We start from the raw sequence: 17,694 nt of genomic DNA, 5'->3' as shown, positions 1-17,694 counted from the left end.
TTTATACCATATCTACGGAACGAACTGATGGAATTTCTTGAAATTTAATATTTGAATTCTAGTTGTTACCAAAAGTTTGTCTGACGAACTTTTCGGCAGGCACAAAATGAAACATCAAAATTATTCATTTTCACTATTATTGAAAACAAGGGTTTTTTGTTAACAAGGTTTTTTTTGAAGTAGTGATGTCATTTCAAATTGCTATCCGTTTCAATAAGATGGCAACAACGCTTTTTCTTCTGTTTCTTAAATTTTTCATCTAATTAAAAGTAGACAAATTCTTTTAAGAACTCAAGGCAATTGGAATTTCGATTCTCTCCTTTTCCCGGTTAAATTTTTTTATATAATACAATTTACCGTGAAAATGGGCTTATGTTCTAGACTCATTTTATTAAACCGAGTTCACCATAAAAAATAGCGTATTGACCGTAGTATAATATTTATAAAGAAATTTCCTTTTCGACATTACTTTTCTTCTCTTTCATAAATAATTTTAATATACACATAATTCAATGTGAATAATAGTTATTTCTGTATCGCCCTAATCACTTTCCAATTTCATATTGAATACAATTTGGTATAATTTTGTGCATTGTATTGAGCAAGCAAACTCATCATTAATACAGTTTAATATATTTCAGCCTATAATTCAAATGAGAATTAAGCGATTGAGTACCTTTTCATATGTTAAAGACAAAAAGATGAACTTAAAAATTAATTTTTATAAAAAATTAATAAAATCAAAGAGGTAAAAATTTTAAGCAGCTAAATAAATGAAAGAGCTACATTTTTGACAAAAATTAGATTTTTGTACCACCAGGTTTTTATATCATTCACAAAACCAATTTATTTTATATTTTAAAAACTAGAAAGTAAAGATCTAATCTAATAAGATCTTTATTTATGCCTGAATATACCTGCGGGAATTTTAAATTTAATTTCGTGTACTGCAAAATTACACATTAATAAAATTCAATTAATATTCAAATTCAATTACAATTTACGGGCCAAAACACCCAAAACGTAATTGCATTTCAACATAATCCTATAACAATGCAATTCAAAAGTGGTTAAATAGAAAAATGAAAACATATATGTACATAAAAATCACCGTTTTATTTTAAAAACAATTAGCATAAATTTTTTGATTAATCCGATGTACACCCTTTTATTATGATTAAAATTGTAAAATAAGATTAAACCAAAACTTTTTTTAACACATCCTATATGTACATCCTAAAGCGCAATTAATGTTATATACTTTAGATTGTGGTAATATATGAGCATATACATATAAATATATATGCTCATATTCATATGTATATATTTTATAAAAATGTACATTTTTTTTCTATTTTCCGCTTTTCCTTTCAAGTTTCTTAATAATATCCTTGAATCCTTTCGATATACCCGATTACACGTACACAGATTTATCTATATACTATATGTATACATATATATATATATAAATTTTTTATCATACATATTTGAAATTCTAAATGCGCACAACTATTTCTTTTTAATGTTAACGATTTATCATGGTCTAAGTTTCGAGTCAATATGTACATATTATGTACTGTGTAATCTCTACATCGTTCTTTACATCATATTAGACACACTTCTTTTGCATATAAAAAATGTTACTTTTTTTTCGCTTTATCATAAAAAATACATAAGATTTGTATACGTTTACGCATTTTAGAAACGTTCTTCTAGGTTGAAAAGTGGTAATTTGTTGTACAAAATGAATGAAATTTTTTTTTACATTTTCAAACCACGGTTTCGAAGCATCAAATGTCTTTTTATATGCCTCCTATTATCCTTATTTCTATATAACTGAAAGTGTTAATATACATTTATGTGTAGCACACACAATCATTATTATTCAAACAGAATTTCTTATGTGCTTATGTGTAGTACATTATATAGTTTTAGTAAAATGATCATTTAATATTACATTAGTTTACACGGCTTTTTTAAAATACTCACAAAATATGTATGCAGGGTGATTCTGACAGTTATACATCAACACATACCATTTGTTAGAATCGAAAATGGGTGACACTTTTGTTCCGGACTGGGTGCCAAATCTCTAGGGATTTTAACGAATTTTCACGAAATTTTTACTTATCGAGGATTTTTTGATTTTAATTTCGGTGCTAAAAAAGATAGGAGCTTCAAACAAGAAGTTTTAGTAAAGGACTTAAAATGCTCCTTGATTCTGTATTTCATGTACCTTCGAAATACTAAGCATTCGAACTTTAAAGAAAATAAAATTTTTCCCTTGATTTTTTCAGTTTTTTCTAAATAGAAAATTTCGAAAGAAATTTTTTAAAACCTTGAAATTTTTTTTATAGAATTTTACCTAGCTGCTTAAGCTTTAATTTAAGCCCTTAAATATTAAAAAAGTTTTTATGTTACAGAAGATGTAGCACAAAAACCATTTCTATGTCTTTTTATTTTAAAGACCCTTAAAGACAAAGATTTTAAGCGATTTAATTATCAGCTATCAGTAATTTTTGATGACAATATTCACTCGAAAAAACAGTTTACACTTTTAAGAGCCGTTATTTTTATAAAAAATCTTAATTTTAATGTTTTTACTGAAATGTAACAAATACACAATAACAAAATTGAAACCAAATTTTATACAAATTTTTTAATTGAAAAACAAAAATTGAATTTAAAAAATTTGAAATTTTTGAAAAGAAAAACTAGAATTTTGTATTACAAAAAACAAAAAAAAAATCTAGTAATCAAAAATTTTTTTTCGAAACTTTTCTTGGTAAAGAAAATTGATAGGTTTTTTATTTTTGCCAATTTTTATAAGAAATGGTACCTATATGGTTTGAAATTTTTAAATGCATTTTTCTCAGATTGGGTGCAATTTAAAAATTTGAAAAAAAAATTTTCGAAATCTAAACACCATTTACCATCTGAAGTTATTAAAATTAACCAGCTGGAGCAAATTTTTAAAGGCATGCCATACAAATTTTGACATTATTATTCTAATAGGAATTTCTTTTTTTCGATAGGAAAATTTAATTATAATTATTAATAATAGATATTAACATTATTTATTAATAAATAACAAATCATTTAATGGAATTCAAAAATTTTAAATAAATTTCTACAAAAACTAAAATTGGTTTACGGTTGAAGCAAAAAATAAGTTTTGAAAGAAGAAAAACACAAACTTTTTTGATAAAGTTTTTCAAAAAAAATTTCTCACGAAATTATCTAGTTTCAAACAACTGAAAAAATAAAATAAGGGAAAAATTTGATTTTCCCTAAATGCCGAGTATTTCAAGGTACATGATATACATAATCAAGCCGCATGTCTATTTTAAGCCCTTAACTAGGTCTTTCAGAAACTGTTTGTTTGAAGTTCCGATCTTTTTCAGAATGGAAGTTTTAATCCAAAAACCTTGAATAAAATTCGTTAAAATCCCTGGAACTCGGAAATCCTTGATATTTGGCACCCAGTCTGAAACAAAAGTTTTAACCATTTTCAATCTTCTAGCGAATAGTATATGTGGTTGTATAACTTTCTGAATCCCCCTGTATATGTATGTACACTACACTTACTATGTAGGCGAAAATGTAATACAAATGTATTATAATAATATAAATATATAGAACTATATAATGCAATATGTAAAATTATATCTCCTTCTATTATAAAAACAAAAATATGAAGTATTAAAAAGTAAAAGGTTTCATTCTGCAAAAGCAGTATGACTCTTTTTTTTGTTTTTGTTAAAAAAAATGAAAATTTTTTAGTTTGTGGCACCTATATTTCTTTAAAAAGTATTGTGACATTATATTTAAAACATTATAGTAAATGTAAAACAATTTTTTCAAGCTACAAGGAAGTTGACGAAAAATTAACCTTTGTTGAAAGCAGAAATCGATAGCCATTAGTTTAAATTTTAAAATATGTTTTAATAACATATTTGATATTACTGTTAATCCTTATTTCAGATATTTGCTACAATCTTTTTGGGGGTCTACGATCTTATTTTAAAAATACATTTCAAAAAACAAGTTCAAGTTTTTAGAACTTTTCTACAATATACTGTTTGAATATCATGGCTTTTCTCAAGGTCCTTACAAACCTGCTCTTGCCATAGGCGACACCGATTTCCAAAAATTTCTTCAAATAAAAGTTGAGGAATTATCCAATACGAGTATCTTTTCAACGTTATGATACTTAAGACGAGTGTTCTCATTTTGACACCTTTGTGCAAAAATTTGCACTTTTTAAGGTTTTGTGCACTTTTTTTTGGTTTTTGAAATAAATAAAGTAAGTTTTTAAAAAAAATAAAGAAAATTTGGTATTCTATACTGAGAATAACAAAACTTTTGAAGAATATCCTACCACGTCTCGTCAAATAATCTTTGAATAATTTTCTGAAAATAATTGCTTAATTTTTTCTTGCAAACAATTAAAATAAGAAAAATGTTAACATTATTTAGATCGGCTTAGTTTCAAAAAGTTATTGCAAAAGTAAAATTTTTCACTTTTTTTTGGAAATAGCACATTTTTTTGCACCTTTTGAAATTTTCCAACAGGAACACTGCTTACGACTTAAAATGATTAGTTAATTTTAAAAATATTTTTTATCTCATATAGCAAACAAAAGTTGATCCTTGATAACGTTTAGTTATAACATCAAATTAGAGTGAAAGGCTTTTATAATTAAAAAAGTCCTTTATCAATATTTCAAATCAAAGTCAATTATCAATATTATAATTATATCGCAGCTAGCATTAGAAGTCATGTAATCTGAATGGCTTTTATTAAGCATGATAGCCTCAATAGAAACTTTTTCTACGAAACCGCCATTTCTAGAAAAAATGTGCCAGTGTTTGATGTATGAACAAACAACTTTTGAGGTTGCATAAAGATACTTGAACCAATGCCTCGATCACATCCAATTTAAAGAGGGCTCTAGTATTTAGTATAATAAACCATTTATGGTGATGTAAATTTAATTAGTTCTTAAGTTATCGCTGAAGCCTTTAGACATACGTAAATAAATCTATTCACGATTCAATACCGATTGATATCATATCCATATATTTATATCTCAGCTTCCATTTTGCACTTGCTTTGATCTTCAACTGCGTTGCGATATCACAATGAAATTTTTGTTTCGCTTCATTTTGAATACTTTATTTGGTTGAAGAGTTTTATAAATTCATCATTATTGCACATTTTAACTTATCTTTTCTTCAAATTTGTTTATTTCCCTATACTCCGCACCTTCGTGAAAGGTATATCAACTTTGGTACGGAGTTTGAAGCCGATCAAAGGAGTCGGCCGGGGTATTAACATGTATCTATATTTTTGCTTAAAGTCAAATTCTATTTTAGTAGGTATGTCTCGTCGTCCGTCCAATCTTATTATAACTCAAAAACGAATAATGCTACCACCACCAAAATTTCTCAAACGGTTTATTTTCTGCCAAGGACAGACCCTGTTGTAATTCAACCAGTTCGGCCAACGGGTTCGTGTAGCTAACATAAAACTCAAAGAGATTTTTTTTTATTATTAAACTAAAAGAGATATTTACAAGAAATATTGTATAAATATTTGAATGTTTTGACTGATTCGAACTGTCAAACAACTAAGGTAAGAAAGTTTTAAAAACTAAGTTAAGTTTTTTGCATGCAAACTGTCTGGGATAATACTTTTTGAACAAAAATGAGAGTAAATGATGACATTCTTATTTTTTCAATGTTTAAAGTTTTTTTAAGTTTATAAAGTAAAATTTAGTATTTTAAAAATTTTTCAAATCTTACAGCTGCCGAAGCATATGTTTTCCTTGTTTATGTCCGAAGGTTTTATTTTTGAAAAAAAAAATTCATCAACAATAATTTATTTTTCAAAATATTTCTATTAAAAATTAATTTAAAAAACTAATATGGGTTCACAAAAGTTTTTTTTTAAGTTTCCCGCTTTTATAATCCAAAATTAAAATTTCCGGTTTTTTGGTATAACCAAGAAATATATTTGTTTATGTTTGATAAATACTTTGAAATTTGAGGTTTATCATTTATTTTTAGAGTTTTTTTAAGTTTTCTGTATGGTTTAGAGCGGCTCTACTAAACTACTTTAATTATATTTTGAATTCTTAATTCATTTCATCATTTCTGTAGCTTGTTTTTATACAAGTAATTAGTTCTTTTCAACTTAAAATGATAAAATAATTTACTTTTATACTCTTAGGTTTGAAAATTAATTACGAACTTTCTTTATAAAAAAAAAATTTTTAATCGATTTGAATTTTTCACTCCCCGTTTATTTCTATTTTCCTTTCCTAAAATAAACAAAGGCTTCCTTTAATTTTTTCTTCGAATTTTTTATCTTTCTGTTTTGTTTTATATTTGCGTAGGTAAGTAAATTAACTTTAATTTCCATTTTATTCACGATTTTTTTTTTAAATAAAAACAAAAAATTTCTCTAAAAATAATGATTTTACAAATAAAGAAAAAGGAAATTTTAAAAGGGGACTCTTAACTTTCTCACATTTTATTTAATACGTAAGAAAAGCTATTTAAGTACATTTTATATAAACGCAAGTTTAGCGATTAGTTAGTGCATATAAAGTCCAATGAGAAAACACACCAAAATGTACAAAAAAAATATACAAAAAAAAAATTGCTATCTCTTTTAGCACTTTTCCAAAAAAGAGAATATGAAAAAAGAAGAGCTTATTAGTTTCACTCTGTCCGTCAGTCCGTGGACATGTTTACAAAACTACACCCTTGAAAATAGAAAGCTAAAATTTCATATGTACATAGATTTAGGAAACTTATTGCCGTAGAAGAAAATTTTTACCTATCCCTTCCCTCTCCAAAAGCTTTAAAGCAGCAAAATGGCCGTTAAAATTTATCGTTGTCTAAAGTCCGTTGTTTCCAAATTTTTGATATCGTTTTTCTTCTAGATCTCAGGCTCTAGAAGTCTGAAATTTTAATAGCTTTTAGACACTAATAAATACTCATAGATTTTGTTTAAAAAAAAAATTTTCCACATCCACCCCCTCTCAAGTTATTCCGTCTTGAAATTTGTAACATTCGAATTTGTGGCACCTTGTATTTCCGAAATTGCAAGTTTTTTCAAATTTCTATAAATGCAGGAAGGCAACGGTAAATGTCATGCCATCAAAAAAAATTATTTTTTTCTTAGCTTACGCAATAAACCCTTAAATTCTAGCATTTTGTTAACAATTGTTTAAATTTGTTTTTCATTTTATTTCAAAGATAATAATTTGCTCATCCCAAATGTATGCAATCTTTGAAATATGTTCGTGTATAAATGAAACAAATTTACATAGTATACAGAAATTGTTTTTAAAAGCAGTAATTTCCTTTGTTGAGAGGAAAAATGCTACATTACAAACTATTGGTTTATCCCAACCTTATAAAAATTAAGCTTCAGTTTTCTTGTCCTCTAAAGTCTTTTTGCAAATTAGGTGGCGATTACATAATTTTATTTTTAGAATCTTGTTGTTCTTAGTTTTTTTCGTTTTTTAAATTTTTTGACCTTTTTCTTCCACAATTCTTTTAAATTTCTTAAATAAATATCACCTACAAACAGTATAAGAAAAAGTTCCCTTTATTAAACCAACCTTTATAACAAAGGTTGCCGAAATAAAGGACAAAAACCAATATTTTTTTATCGAATACACATACATTCATTCTATTTTCAAAAATAATTACTTTAAAAGGTACAAATATTAATAAGAAATAAATTAAAATGGAATTAATTTTTGGGGTAAAAATAATTTTAATTTATTTTAATTTTGAAACCTGAAATGATAGTAATTGGTTAATTTTGTTGATTCGAATACAAAATAAAAACTTGTTCATATTATCGAATACTAAATTTTGTTTGAAAAACCTTAAATTTAATTATATTCATGTAGTACATTAAACTATGTATTTAACTATGTATATTTGTACAGTATGAGTACTATAAAATGAGGTTCTCAGAAGCAGAGTGTCTTATTCCACATTCATATTACTTTACAGAAAATTCAATTGCTAAAGAAAATTTAAAAAGCCTGCGTTAGATGTATTATAGCAAAATTAACTTAAAACCGAAAATGGTTATTAACGGTATTCGTAAATATTTAAAGAAAAAAAAATCTGATGTAGTCAGCACATAACCGACCGCAATGTGTATTGTCTAGTTAAGTGAAAATGTTACAGAATATTATAAAAATGTCTGTTAAATACTTTTTTCCAATTTTTAGGACATTAGTAAACTTATAGTTAACACACCTAGAAAAATGTAAATTTGGCTCTTAGTAGAATTTCTCTTTGTGCTATCCGAATTCCCTGAAATGCTCGCCAGTTAGTTTCGGTAACAACCAGAACTCAAATATCAAATTTCAAGAAATTCCATCAATTCGTTCCGTAGCTATGGTGAAAAATGTAAAATCGGTCCACAGATCAGTTTTCGAGCCCTGATCTTTACAAAAAATTTATATGTTAATTGTTTTAGTACGAAGAATTTAAATATTAAATTTCATTTATATTAGAGAAGTGCATTCCCACCGAAAACTCCGATATGAAAATTTGTTGCCATGACATCACCTACCTATTGTATACACAATTAAAAAGGAAAATTAAAATCTTGTCTTAGTTATATAATATTTCGAATTTTTCTTAAGACTTGCAAACCCTATTGATAATTATTTTAGTTTGTTTTTTTTTGTATTTCTTTAAAGGTTGATGCATAAGTGAGAAATAATTTTTAAAATGTCATTTACGAAAATTGCTTAATTGCAGACTATTTTTATTTGCAAAATTAAGCGAATGCCGTTAATCACGGAATTATCGCAGAATCTTTGCCATACTGGGAAACGGGCTACATTTTTCTTGAAAATACAAAATATTTCTGAAGTGTTCTCTGTCTTATCTAATAAATCATATGCGTATTTAATTATCTGTAGATAGGTTTCTATTTGTTGAGAAACAGAAAAACAAAAAATCAATATTTTCTGAGGAATTAATTCATATTTTAAATGAATTTTAAGCCAATTTACAGTATTTTTATTTTCATTTTTTAGTCTAATTAATGTAGAATCCGTGTTGCCTCTAGATAAAAACAATTTTTTCTTTTGTAGTTCCTTCAACGTAGATTTATCATTTCCTGTTGGAAATTTTTTTTATTTCAGTCCAATCCGAAGATATAAAAATACGTTTAAAAATTTTTTTGTTTTTCTCAATCAAACCAAAGTATTGACCACAACCAGTAATAATTAAGTGAATTATTATTTTAAGTAAGTTATTATGTCCTTAACTATCACTTATAATATGAGTATTTATTGTTAGAATAAAATTGAATCAATGGCAAGAATAGAATTGGCATATAGGAAAACAATAACTTCAAGATTTGTAAGTGTTTAACTTTGTATCTGCTAAAATTTAAAGAACTAAAACTATGTTGGCAGTTTATAAATTAATATTGTTTGAAGATATTTATAAAAGTTATTGTTATACTCGTATTGTTATAATTCTTCGTGTTATTATGTTTAGCCTATACGATTCAGATTTGTTAACAAAATAAAAAAAAAGTGATATGGCCATCACATAACCGACCGTAATGTGCATTGCCTGGTTTAGTGAAAGTGTTACAGAATATTATAAAAATGCCTTTTAAATACTTCTTTCCAATTTTTAGGACGTTAGTAAGCTTTTAGTTAGCTTACCTTGAGAAATTTAAATGTGGCTAGTAGAATTTCTCTTTGTGGCACCCGAATTATCTGAAAAATTTACCAGTTAGTTTTGGTAAAAAGCAGAACTTAAATATTAAATTTCAAGAAATTCCATTAATTAGTTTATATAATTATATATATTATATTTTATTATATAATAATAAAAAAGTAAATTCGGCCCCTAGTTGGGTTTCCAAGCTCTTATCGTGCCAAAAAGTTTATGTGTTCGTTCTTTTAAGTTAAAACAATGAAATTTAAACAAATTTAATTTTGAGCGAAGTGAGATGTTCTTCAGCTTCTTCAGTGAGAGCATGGTCAATTAATCGATTTGTTCATAACAAAAAAAGAAACCGTCTTTCAAACGATAAAATGGAAAAACTTTTCTCATTATACTCGTATATTAATAATGCCATTTTAGATGAAGCTGATAACATTGATTACATTTATGAATTTAACGAAGAACTTAAAAAAGACTTAAATTTAAATGTTTTAATTTATTTACTTGTGCAGTACTTGTTTTTGATTTGAATTTTTCTTTATTACAATTTTCAAAATTCTTTTTACAAATCTTCAAGGGAAAAAAACTAAGACAAAGTTACAGATTACAATGACTGGTTACTGTAAAAAATTTACAACTTTACAGTGGCTACTGTAAGTAACTGTAACCATCCAAACCCTTGTTTTAACACTTCAAATTTAAATATTAAATTTCAAGGAAATTGATTGATTATTTCTTTTTATATGGCCAAAAATATAAAATTAGCCCGCAAATAAGTCCAGTTTCCAAGGCCTGTTGTGGTCGCAATTTAGTAAATGTTCTTTCGCATTGAAAATTGCGCTAAAATATTAAATGACTTGTTGACTACTTTTGCAATTATAGCTCAGATATTCCATGAAGTCTTGTGAAATTGCTTAAAATGAAGAATTGCAGTCACGTGTCCAAATGCACGCCCGGATATCTACCATAAAACTCTCAAATCTGAATGTCGTAATGTGTCACAATATCGCCGATTCTTCAACAAAATTAGGAAATAATGACACAAGATTAACTATTTTTTTTGATAAATTGTTAGAATTTAATCCTTTATCTCTTAATCCTTTTAATCCTTTAATTATAATTTTGTTACAAATATTGTTTTAGATCAGTAAGGAAGTGTTGAAACCAATGTGAAGGTTTGTCACACATCCAAAATTCAAACTTATGTATATATGCGAAAAATACACAATTGTATGTAAAATGTAGCCGGAACCGAATTTTCTCATTAAGTAAATTCGAAATTTGCCGAATACTCTAATAAGAATAAATTATTAAAAACCGAAATTGAAAGAAGATTTTAGATTTTAATAGATGTCAAAATGAATTTAACCTACATATATACTTTTCCATTTTCTGTTGACATTGAAACACTTGATGCAAATTTACAATTTAAATCGAAATGCTGTGCGATTTTGTATTAAAACAAAAACTCAGAGAAATGAAAATTTCTAAATTTTATAATTATTTACCTATAAATCATTTAAGCGTGTTTTAACCATGTTCTGAAGCACATATTTGTGTGAACAATAGTTTTCTATACAACGGCTGAAAGATCAAGTTTAACAGATTTACATGTTCAATTATTACTAAGAATAATAAAAATTACAACCGCGAATTAAATTCAATCAAATTTCGAAGATTTAATAATAGAAAAACGTTGCGTAATTTCTTTAAAAAAATTATTTCATATTCTTTTTTTGTTTGAGGTCTCCCCTTTCTTCCCACAGAATCTACAAGTGTCTCTACTTTCCAGGCCCAGCCTACTGAGGAGCCTCATAAGTCTGCAGGCACCCGACAAGACCGCGGTGAGGATTCTCACCTGATTCTTTTCCAAAGCTATAATTTCTTCCATCATCTCCCAGAAGCTCTTTAGCCTGCCAACACAGAATGATCTGGAATACGAAGATAACTTTTAGTAAAATTTTTACTAAAAACACTTTAAAAATAAAACGTTTGAACAACTGTTTTGTTTATATGATTTTTTTCATTTGATTTGCAAAATATTCAAATAAGATTAAATTTAAAGTTAAATATCTAAATATCTCAGTTAATTTCTATTATTTAGTATCTTAACAACCAACGTATTATTCAAAAAAATCTCACGTATATGCTTCTCAAAAAATATTGAATTTCTACCGACGTTGGTGATATTTTGAATAAAATCCTTGTAAAGTGAAATATTAGTAAGCACCGTTGTAAAACCGGCGGTACAATATTTTTCACTGTTAATACCGCTACTGATGACACCAAGTAAATAATATCGCTCTTTATTGTTAATGAATTTCTTTACAACGTATCCACCTCCACTATCTCCTGCACATGCGGTCGAACTATGTTCATTTATAGCACAAAATTTATCATTTGTTACTTCAGATTTATATTTGGGACCAACCACAATTTTACATTCACTACTCGTCAAAGTTCTTAAATTTGCAGCTAATAATTTATTACTCATGTTATTTTCTGCAGATTTTGCCCCCCATCCAACGATTTGACCATCTAAATTCCCAGGAATTGTTTTCGAGCTAAAGTCAGTACACACTGGTTTGATATTCGGCGTATATTTCATATGGTGATCAAGTATTAAAACTGCTATATCATCCCGTAATGGATATGGTTCGTAACTATTAAAGATCGTAAGTATTAGATATAATTAATTACAAAATATTAAAAAATTACTACAGCATTAAGTTAAACCTAAATTATATAGGGTATTGTTTAGAAAGGATTTTTCTATAAAAAATTTGAACCTTACGTTTCAGGAATGTGTATGCTTTTTACATTTGAATAAAACTCTGACTCTTCACGTCTTTCATATTGCCGATAAAACTTTCCAGCTCCTATAAGATAGCTTAGTGGGTCGCCTACTTTTTCAAAAACCTCATTATAAAAGCAATGGGCAGCTGACAGAATTATATTGGAATGAATAATACTCCCACCACATATTTGGTTAATTGTCTTTTCTTCTTTATAATAAACAGCGACGTGCCACGGAGCAAATCCATTGTGAGTTTCATCACCTCTATATATTAAAGGCACTTGTTTTCGGTGAAAGCTTTCACTGATCTCTCCACAAATCAAATTACAGTCATTACCTTCTTCAAGATCATTAGCCCAATCGTTTGCAAATCGACATTTGTCTATGTAATCGTCTTCGGGAAAAATTTTTTGCTCGTAACCTATGTGACATCTAAGTAACACAATATTTGCCCTACTTAAACATTCAGTTGGATTACCGTTATTTTGAAAACATGCAAGTTCTGTTCCAGTTCTGTTAATATGTGGCACTAAACAGTTATTTTCATAATAATTGTATTTAGGTAATACATATTCATACCACCTAAATTGACAATTTTCGTTCAATTACAAAATAAAACTAAGATTTTTAATTATCTTACCAGATATCTTTGAGACGCTTTTCAAAATGTAAAAGTTTTAATGTTTCCTTGTCTTTATCTGAGTAAGTTTCGTCACAAGCAGGCAATACAACATCATCATATCTTATATAATCTTTGAAATGTATATAAATAACAGTGGTTTTTTCAACTATGTCCTTTTCATTCCCAACAGACACATAAATTAATTCGTTGAATTTATCCTCCGCAAAATTTATAGCATACTCTTTAGGTTTATTATATTTCAATCTTGGTATTCGTATCTGAAAATTTTCTTTAATATACTTCCGCTCCAAGTCTTTAAAATACTTTTTTTGTGCTAAAATTCTTCGTTCTGATAAAATTATTCCAGGGTATATTTCCTCTACTACTCCATTTGAAGTTAATTTAACTATTTCGACATACCATGGAGGGTATTCGACTTTGGGATTGCTAATCACATTAAATTCAATGTTAGTGTCGTCACATTCTGCTCGACATTTAAAAATTTCTTCACTCCACGTACCATTAGTTAAGCACTCAATGGTTAACATAGAAATGTTTTGATCATTATGATATTTATTTTCACACATAACATGCGCCCTTTTTACAGGAAACGGCTGTCCCAAACATGAAGTTGTCACACCATAATCCGCTTCACAAAATACTTTATGATTAATGAACCGATATTCAAAACTTTTACATCTCTTAGCATCGACACGACAATGGGGGATGAATATTGTTAATATAAAATAACTAAAAATATATTCTTGTTTCATTTTATTGAATTATGATCTTTAACTGCACAAATAACTCAATACATATAATGTAGATAGTCTTAATTTATTTAAATTTTTTTAAATTGTAGAGAGCCAAGTTGAAACTAAATGTTTTAACATAAGAAGCACTAAGAATAGTGTGAAAACACTATTGAAGCAAAAATTTTGTTTTTATTCTATGTGTAACAGAAATCTGACCTTTTTAGATAATCTTTCAATAAGTATGAAAATATTACTATTACAGGTTTTTCCATTTTTAGAAAATATAATTTTCAAAGCTAATTTTTTAGCGTTATCAATAATATTGCAAAGGAGAAAAAATTAATTGCTAATAAAAGAGCAAGAAAGAGATAAAGTGGCTCTCTCTCTTATAGCTTTTTGTTTCTCTTAGAAAAGAGACACGCGTAAAATCAGCTAAGTAAAATTATTAAGCACACATTTTTTTTTTATGTTATATTTTTTCACGTTTTGCAAAAAATATAACATCAGACTAAAATACTCAGTAAAGTATTTTAGAGTAGGGATAAAGTATTTTAGAGTAAGAGCTCTACTAATCACAATTTTACCACTAATCAAACTAAAATATGGAAAATATTTTTATAACTAAATTTTATAATTCAAATATAATTTTGTGCATATACTTTTTATAAATATATATATTCTGCATAAATCAAAAGATTCAGAAAAGATATCTGACACTCAAATTGACAGTTAAAACAATACGAAATAAAAAAAATCCTTATAATGCCAAAATAAAAACGCAAGAAATAAAATTTCTCATGAAAACTAATCCTTTCACGAAAATAGAATAAGATCCGATTAAATAATAGTTTTGGGTTTTCTTTAACTTACATTACACATAGTATATAATAATCAGTTACGGTCGCCCGTAACGATAGCAGTGTTTAGTACACATTTGAACAAAAAATGGTTTATTAGAACTTGCACCTTTTTTTCCCTTTCTATATTACGAGTAACATTATTTCTATCTACGAGCAGAATAGCTCTACAATTCTTATACAATATTAACTTAATGGGTTATTCAATTGAGATTAATAATGTATAAGGAGAAATTGAAATGGAAAGTTTTATTTAAAAGTTTACCATCCCTTTTGTCCAACAGTTGAGTCAAACCAATGGTTTGCATTGTAGCACTTTTCCCTTCAACAAATGAAAAAACTGCTTTTAAATATAGTCTATGTATACCTACCACACTACTAAAATTATTTTCATTCATATACGAAGCTATTTCTTGGATTGCATACATCTAGGATGAACGATTTATGCAGTCTTTGAAATAAAGAAATAATAAACTTTAAGAAGGGTTCGCATAATGCTCGATTTTAAGGTTTAGTTGCATGAGTTAAGAAAAATAATTATATATTTTAATAACACGGAATTTACCGTTAGCTTTTTGGGTTTATAGAAATATGAAAAAACTTATGGTTTCGCAAATATAAGGTGCCAAATATTCAAATTTTACAAATTTCGAGAGGTGATAATTTGAGAGGGGGTGGAGATGGGAAAAAATTTTCTAACGAAATAAATTATTTACGAATATCTAAGAGTTTTTAAAATTGCAGACTCCTGTAACTTAAAGTGTAAAAGAAAAACGGCATCAAAAATTTGAAAAAACACGGGTTCTAGGTAACGGTAAATTTTAACGGCCATTTGGTTTTTCTAAAGTTCAGAAATAAAAAGAATTTGATAAAAAGAAAAGTAAAATTAGCGTACAAAATTTTTTTAAGTAAAAATCTTTTTATATAATATAGATTTGGGTTTGTGAACCTATACTAAATTGGAAGCAATTAAATAGACTGGGTTTATGTTATATAGGACCCAAAAGATGAACACTGCTAAGTAAAAGGGTCTTTTTAATATCTACATAAAAAGACATGTTAATTCGGCACATATATGCGTTAAGTATGTACATTTATATACCATTTCAGAACCTCTTAAGTAAGTAAAATTCTCTTCTAGAGACAAATTTCACAACTTGGCAGATTCTGATATATGAAAACTTAGTAACCACTCTGCTTTTCTTTTCAAATTTTTAAATTTCAAATATAACTTTGTTTCTGTATCAGATGAACTCGACAGATTCATGAATAAATAAATAAATGAACATACATACTTTTTCCAATTTACGTAACATGACTTTGAATTTCGAAAAATTTAAAATTTTTTACTTCCTTTAATTTGCCATCAGCCATGTACGTTGTTTGATATATCAACCATCTGCAACTTACTCAATTAGAAAATTAAAGTACTGCACATGTTTTCTTACAGCGGTTTATTATATATAAATTACTTAAAAACATTTGCTAGAACCGTTTAAAATGGTAACTTTCTGCTATTTAACAAATGCTCAACATACCGAATAAGTTTCTTTAATATTTACAAAAGTTAAGGGCCCTTCTTCGAGTATATCCAAATGTGAAATATTTGGTTATACCGATTTACTTAGCATCCTAACTGTACAAGCCTTTTGAAATTTCTATAAAAGAAAAAAACTAACGTTAAACGTTTTGGCTATATTATATTTTACAATATAATATCAAAAAATATTGTTATTTATCTTAACTCACCTAATTAGACAATTGCGCTTAATTTAAATTAGCCAAAATTTTAATTTTTAAGTACTCTTCTAATACTAAATGTAAGAAAGATTGCGTTATAAAAGAGGGGTAAGGTTCTAGTCCAAAACTCTCTGGAGGGTGATTTTTCGAATAATAGCTGCTCAAACACAAAATTTTGAGTCAGAGAATATACTAAATCTCATTTTCATACGAATGTTTTATTAATAAACTGGAAGGAATTACTCTATTAGAGCTTTAATATCAGAACAAACCTGTGTATAATTATGGTACATGTATTAATGAAAATAACTCACGAAGAAACATAGCGTTTTCCCTTGTTGTAAGAAGTTGCTCTGTTTTACAAATAACTTGTTTGATCCAAATTTATTTTTGATTAGATTTGTACAATAAAAATCGTGACCAATAAAAGTGCTATTTAAAACGTTCGGATATTTTCGTTTTATCAATATTCTATTACTGATATTATACTAATATTTTTTTTTTTTTTATCCTTCTTCACTCCTATAAGGAGTATAGGGCTAGTGCATGATATCTATCATGCCCTAGTTTCTATAGTCATAGAGAGTTAACTAGGTAGGTGACTAGCCTACCGTAGATACTACCGTACATACTAATATTATTATATCTATAATGAGTAACCTCATAACAAATGCATATATACACAGTATATTCTATTCTATTCTAACTATTCAAACAATCATTAAAACAATGTAAAATTAAGGGAAAAAACAAATAAATAAAAAAGCTATTAAAAAAGAGGATTCCATCTTAAATGTATTTTAATATAATTAGCAAGTTGAATATAAAAAGTAATAAAAAAAAGGATACCACATAAATCACTTTTATATAGCCTCGATTTTCCACGATTATTTTTCTATTTATTAAAACGTATACACTTATACACATATATGTAAATGTATTCTCGTATATAATAGATTTTAACACAAATGTGGATAGTAAAAAAAAACTGCTCGGCGATTACATAAAATCATTATTTATTTTTTCTTTTTTTACCAATTAATACAATACTCTTATTATATACTTATATATGTACATATAATAAACATTTATTATACATAATGTACTTGTAAAACATTAGTTTATAAATTTGTGAATATTATGCAACAGGAGTTGGCAAAGTGCAACCCGTGTGACGATTTCAATTCGCCGATT

General features: G+C 27.0%; 1 protein-coding gene across 1 annotated transcript; it reads right to left on the bottom strand.

The window, feature by feature from the left end:
• Positions 1 to 11,743: 11,743 nt before the first annotated feature.
• On the bottom strand, positions 11,744 to 13,928 carry LOC129609175 (mannan-binding lectin serine protease 1-like). The gene is made up of 3 exons (XM_055521093.1): positions 13,167 to 13,928; positions 12,524 to 13,108; positions 11,744 to 12,392 (listed from the first exon to the last, which is right to left on the bottom strand). The coding sequence occupies exons 1-3, from the start codon at positions 13,919 to 13,921 to the stop codon at positions 11,816 to 11,818; spliced, it is 1,917 nt and encodes a 638-aa protein (XP_055377068.1). The 5' UTR covers positions 13,922 to 13,928; the 3' UTR covers positions 11,744 to 11,815.
• Positions 13,929 to 17,694: the final 3,766 nt, after the last annotated feature.

This window comes from Condylostylus longicornis, unplaced genomic scaffold (genome assembly GCF_029603195.1).
Source record: "Condylostylus longicornis isolate FDR11 unplaced genomic scaffold, ASM2960319v2 ptg000038l, whole genome shotgun sequence".
Lineage (NCBI taxonomy): Eukaryota > Metazoa > Arthropoda > Insecta > Diptera > Dolichopodidae > Condylostylus > Condylostylus longicornis.
This window is presented reverse-complemented; position numbering and strand designations above follow the sequence as displayed.

Coding starts and splice junctions, on each gene's coding strand:
- LOC129609175 (XM_055521093.1), bottom strand. CDS start 13,921: ATGAAACAAGAATATATTTTTAGTTATTTTATATTAACAATATTCATC. Junction 13,109..13,166: donor AAGCGTCTCAAAGATATCTG/GTAAGATAATTA, acceptor TTGTCAATTTAG/GTGGTATGAATATGTATTAC. Junction 12,393..12,523: donor AGCATACACATTCCTGAAAC/GTAAGGTTCAAA, acceptor GATCTTTAATAG/TTACGAACCATATCCATTAC.